Genomic DNA, 5,160 nt, shown 5'->3' on the forward strand with positions numbered 1-5,160 from the left:
CCCTCCCTTCGTTCCCCCCCACCTCCTCCCCTCCTCTGAGTTGAATCTGAACCTCACCTTGTAGAGGAAATGTGGCTGCGACTCCAGACTTTATGACTTCTCCCATCAAAAGCCATGATTTTTCACTCCCACACAGCGAGAGAGAGAGAGAAAGCCAGGGCAAACTCATACTCATACCCACACCCATATCCACACACGCACACACACACACACACACACACACACACACACGCACACGTGTGCACACATAAACACGCACGCATACAGTCTCTCCGCTCTCCTGGGACAGGGGGAAAACCCTATCAGGTCATCAGTGGTAAAATAGACGATGACAGTATTATAGGCCAGATCCTGTCCCGGTCCTGGGCTCGGGACAGAGCTGGACCCCCCTCCAACCCCCTAGAGGGCGGCCCAGCGCGCTCTGGACTCCCTGTTAGTATCTGCATGGGGGCACGCAAAGGTTGCATAAGCATCTCTCATATTTCTGTCAGCTCTTTTTGACATGTCAGAGGAAGGCTCGTATCGGACTGTCGCCCGCATGATGGGAGCATATTGAGCACATACAGGCGGAGAAAAGACGGAGCTGACAGGTTAGGCTCTGCTGCCACTGATAAGGACCCCTGCAGCCTGTGGCTGATGTTTGGATTTCTGACCACAACCAGGGCTTCATTCTCCACTGCATAAACACAGCAGGATCGTGGTTGGGGATGGAGATAGGTAGGTGCAACAGGTTGCTCTGACCTTTCCCTCTCCCTGAACCGGCCTGGGAGCAAGGTCAGGGGGTCACTTCCTCCCAAAACAAGGCTGAGTTACTATGAAGACAGTCTCACACGTCTCAAAGCCGTAAAACAGTCTTGCGCACATAAATCAGTTTTAAAGGTTCATCAAGTTTGAATTTGTCGATGTCATCTGATGGACACACAACGCTGCTCACTGAGGCAGTCCTGAGGTTTCATCCAACATGTCCTCAAGTCTCATGGGAAATTGTTGGAAAAATAATAGAAAACATCTAGGGTTCAATATTCACTTTTTTGTCCACCAGCCAAATGGCTAGAATGTTCAAATTTTACCAGCCACTCAATAGATGACCATTCATTTATTCATTTATTTGCTGGTGAGTGAAGTAAATCTACCAGCCACTTGGATATTCTACCAGCATTTGGCTGGTGATTGGTGCTAATTTTAGACCCTGAAAACATATGCTAATTATGAATTTAAACTAGAATAAAGCAGTAGGCCTATAAACAATATAATGAACTGAATAAATATCTAGTTTAATTAAATCGAAATATGGCTGCAGAGACACAATTCTTTTGTAAATGTACCCTATAAAGCTTTATAGCCTATGTTTATGTCAGACGTTTATGGAGTGGATACAAATTAGTGATTTTCTGATGCTTTCAAAATGTCTACTTTTCTTATTGTAATGTCATTTCTCAGGCTATCTCACTCGCTCCTTATAACTGGCATAATTTCCGCCATATCCAATATGCGTCACGGCTCACTGATGCTGATCAAGTAGAGTAGCCTTTTTCCCAGCTCTCTGTCTGCCCTATAGCCTACAATCAAGTGTTTTCCAGCCTCTTTGTTTGGCTCATTACATCCTAGACTAGACAGACTTATGTGTGCATGGGATTTGCATCGGTAAAGCTAGTTTATTCAAATGAGGAGAAACTGATTTGACATGTGAACGCCACAGTCACTAGAAAACTTCATGCCAGTCAGGGGTCTCGTGTCTCAATTAGCGTCGGAATAGTGTTTATTTAACCTAATATCGATTGTTGTGGATTTCCAATTCACTAAATAGGAAATTTAAATCCTCAATTAACGCCTTTTGTCCAGCGATTCTCATTAAGCCGCAGTCTCTGTCGAGACGATGCGTAAAGTTGTGAACGAGGGAACCATTATCTCCACGCGTAAACCTGATATTCAAGATTTTAACACTGTTAACCACCCAATACACAGACTAATGTTGTCTGAACATCACTGACAGTCTATAATTCAGGGGTGAAAATGATAAGTGTGTGTGTGTGTGTGTGTGTGTGTGTGTGTGTGTGTGTGTGTGTGTGTGTGTGTGTGTGTGTGTGTGTGTGTGTGTGTGTGTGTGCGTGCGTGCGTGCGTGCGTGCGTGTGTGTGTGTGTGTGTTTTGGGGGGGCAGCCCAAAGAAAGTTATCTATTTCTCCCAGACAGCCCCCCCCCCCCCCCCCCCCCCAAAAGGGAAAAGTCAAAATAATGTGTCTGGCTGCTGAATGCTGTTTAATGTAAAATCCGTGCTTTTCTTATCATTTTTAGAGTTTTGCTTTATTTCAAACCCTGCAGCCTCTCTCCTCGGAGGGTCTCACTCCAAACAAGGGCTGAAGGCGGGGTGCTTTCAACTTTTTTACACCTTTGTAGTAGTGGGCACTCCCACCACATGGTGATTGGTCGCTTGTGCGTTTATAGCGCATCAACCTCAGTCTCAACAGTGAGTAGTCGATAGCGTTCAGTGGCTTCAGAAACTGGCTAATGGATGTGACTATAATTCCTTTCAATTCCACTCCGAAAACCCGAAACATTTTAACTTACCTTGATTAATTTCATTTTTATTTTTTACCTGTTATCGCTAGTCGAGTGTTTCTGCTTGTGCGTGCTCTGCCGTCCGGTGGCTCTCCAGATACCTCGCAGCTGGACAGAGAGATGAGTAGTCCCGATGCGGGTTACGCCAGCGACGATCAGACCCAGGCAAGGTGTACGATGTCAGTTATGATGCCTGGTATGGGACACTGCCAGTGGGCCGACCCTCTCAGTCCTCTCGGGGACACCAAAGTCAAAAGCGAGCCGTGCGCGTCCGCCTCCGGCAACCAGAACCGTGGGAAGAGTGAACCGCGGATCCGACGGCCCATGAACGCGTTTATGGTCTGGGCAAAGGATGAGCGCAAGAGACTGGCCCAGCAGAACCCCGACCTGCACAACGCGGAGCTGAGCAAAATGTTGGGTAAGCAATTTGAATGTTGTTGGTTTTTTTTGAATTTACGCATTACTGTCGTGTTGCTTGCCTACCCAAATATTTCTAAAGTGGCAGGCCAATGCAAGTTATAGACTACAGAGTGATACCCACAAAAATATCCCCCCCTCGCACTTATAACCTTCCTGATTTAGAATTACTTAGTGACTTTGTTATTTTAGTTTTATGTTTCACATTGAATTATTTATTGTCCAATTCTAATGAAACAGCAGGCAATTCCCTAATGGTCCCTCTCCCAGTGATGTAAATTCTACATAAAAGTTACTGAACATTATATGACCTTACTATGCAACAGTTACTGTACTTGAGTCAAGCTAGGGATGTTATACTTCGAAATCCTGGACCCCCCTCCCTAAAATGGCAGCGAGCTATTTTTGAGTGCATCACCCGGCTGCGTGTCTGCTGCCTGGCGTCTCTCTGATGTGCTGCGTGTCTGCTGCCTGGCGTCTCTCTGATGTGCGTTCTTGCTCTTGACCTACAGGCAAATCGTGGAAAGCCCTTCCTGTGACAGAGAAGCGGCCCTTCGTGGAAGAGGCCGAGCGGCTGCGGGTGCAGCACATGCAGGACCACCCCAACTACAAGTACCGGCCCCGACGGAGGAAGCAGGTGAAGAGGATTAAGAGGTTGGACTCTGGCTTCCTGGTCCACGGTGTGTCCGACCACCAAGGCTCCTCAATGTCCGGGGACGGCCGGGTGTGCATGGAGAGCCTGGGTCTGGGCTACCACGAGCATGGCTTCCAGCTGCCCCCGCAGGCCCTCGGCCACTACCGGGACGCCCAGGTGCTCGGTGGCCCCTCCTACGAAACCTACAGCCTCCCCACCCCCGACACGTCTCCGCTGGACGCCGTAGAATCGGACTCCATGTTCTTCCCTCCTCACTCGCAGGAGGACTGCCACATGATGCCCGCCTATGCTTACCACTCCCAGGCGGCGGAGTACCAGGAGCAGCCCCACTCCCACCACCACCACGGCAACGCCGTCCTGCACAGACACCTCTCCTCGGCCCCCCCGGAGCAGGTGCCCCTGCAGCCCCCCTCCTACGTGGGATGCCCCAACCCTCTGGCCATGTACTACACCCAGCACTGTAGCCCCGGCCACCCCAAACGGCATACCGCTCACGGCCACGGGGCGGGACAGCTCTCCCCTCCACCTGACTCTCACCCCCATGCGGCGGACAACGTTGAGCAGATGCAGCACTCGGAGCTGCTGGGGGAGGTGGACCGCAGTGAGTTTGAGCAGTATCTGAGCTCGTCCCAGGCTCGCCCGGACATGACGGGCCTGCCGTATGCGCCGCACGAGGCTGGCATGCAGGCACCCGAGAGCCTCATATCGTCTGTGTTGTCAGACGCCAGCACAGCTGTGTATTACTGTAACTTCAACTCCTAACCTCCCAACTGCTACTGCAGCGTCATCACACATGAGCTGACCTCAAATATTTTGTTTGTAAATTTTATTTTGTTTTTATTTTCATTCTGTTGCTACTGACACAGAAAGCCCATGAGATTTTAAAATGCTTTGGAGAACATTGATGTACCTCTCAAAAAGAAACTGTATAAACACTGATAGAAAGCCATAGAATATTTGATTTGAACACTGGTTTTAACTTTGCCCTTTCTGGCTTGCAGGAATATGAATACATTTTGTGATAATAAATATTGTACAGTCACTATTTTAAAGTTTATGTATATACTGTAGGTGTTTTATACTTTTGCACTTTTGAGAAATAAATTTTTGAAAGTAGACTCTTCTCTTGTATTTATTATTTACACTTCTACTGCTTTTTCTACTTATACTGTAGGTAGCATGGATAGATTTTCGCTCCAAAACCACATTCATTATGTTTCATATATATGTGTGTGTGTGTGTGTGTGTGTGTGTGTGTGTGTGTGTGTGTGTGTGTGTGTGTGTGTGTGTGTGTGTGTGTGTGTGTGTGTGTGTGTGTGTGTGTGTGTGTGTGTGTGTATATATATATAATATATATCAAAGGGTTGCCTCATTAGAAGGAGCAAACATCCAAAAGCAGACACTGGTCACTGGTTATTCAATAATAATAACAAAATATTGAATATGAGTGTATTTACTGTACAGAAAATGTTCAACATGGGACAAAATGACTACAGTCCGTTCAACTTGTGCTCTTTATTAGACTCCAATA

General features: G+C 47.5%; 1 protein-coding gene across 1 annotated transcript; it reads left to right on the forward strand.

Annotated features, from left to right (window-relative positions):
* Positions 1 to 2,593: 2,593 nt before the first annotated feature.
* On the forward strand, positions 2,594 to 4,695 carry LOC310771826 (transcription factor Sox-17-alpha-like). The gene is made up of 2 exons (XM_083631945.1): positions 2,594 to 2,975; positions 3,487 to 4,695. Exons 1-2 carry the CDS (start codon positions 2,678 to 2,680, stop codon positions 4,389 to 4,391), a joined length of 1,203 nt encoding a protein of 400 aa, XP_083488071.1. The 5' UTR covers positions 2,594 to 2,677; the 3' UTR covers positions 4,392 to 4,695.
* The last annotated feature ends 465 nt before the right edge of the window (positions 4,696 to 5,160 follow it).

The sequence above is a fragment of the Poromitra crassiceps genome (genome assembly GCF_964638095.1).
Source record: "Poromitra crassiceps genome assembly, chromosome: 2".
NCBI classification, from domain to species: Eukaryota; Metazoa; Chordata; class Actinopteri; order Beryciformes; family Melamphaidae; genus Poromitra; species Poromitra crassiceps.

Coding starts and splice junctions, on each gene's coding strand:
- LOC310771826 (XM_083631945.1), top strand. CDS start 2,678: ATGAGTAGTCCCGATGCGGGTTACGCCAGCGACGATCAGACCCAGGCA. Junction 2,976..3,486: donor GGAGCTGAGCAAAATGTTGG/GTAAGCAATTTG, acceptor CTTGACCTACAG/GCAAATCGTGGAAAGCCCTT.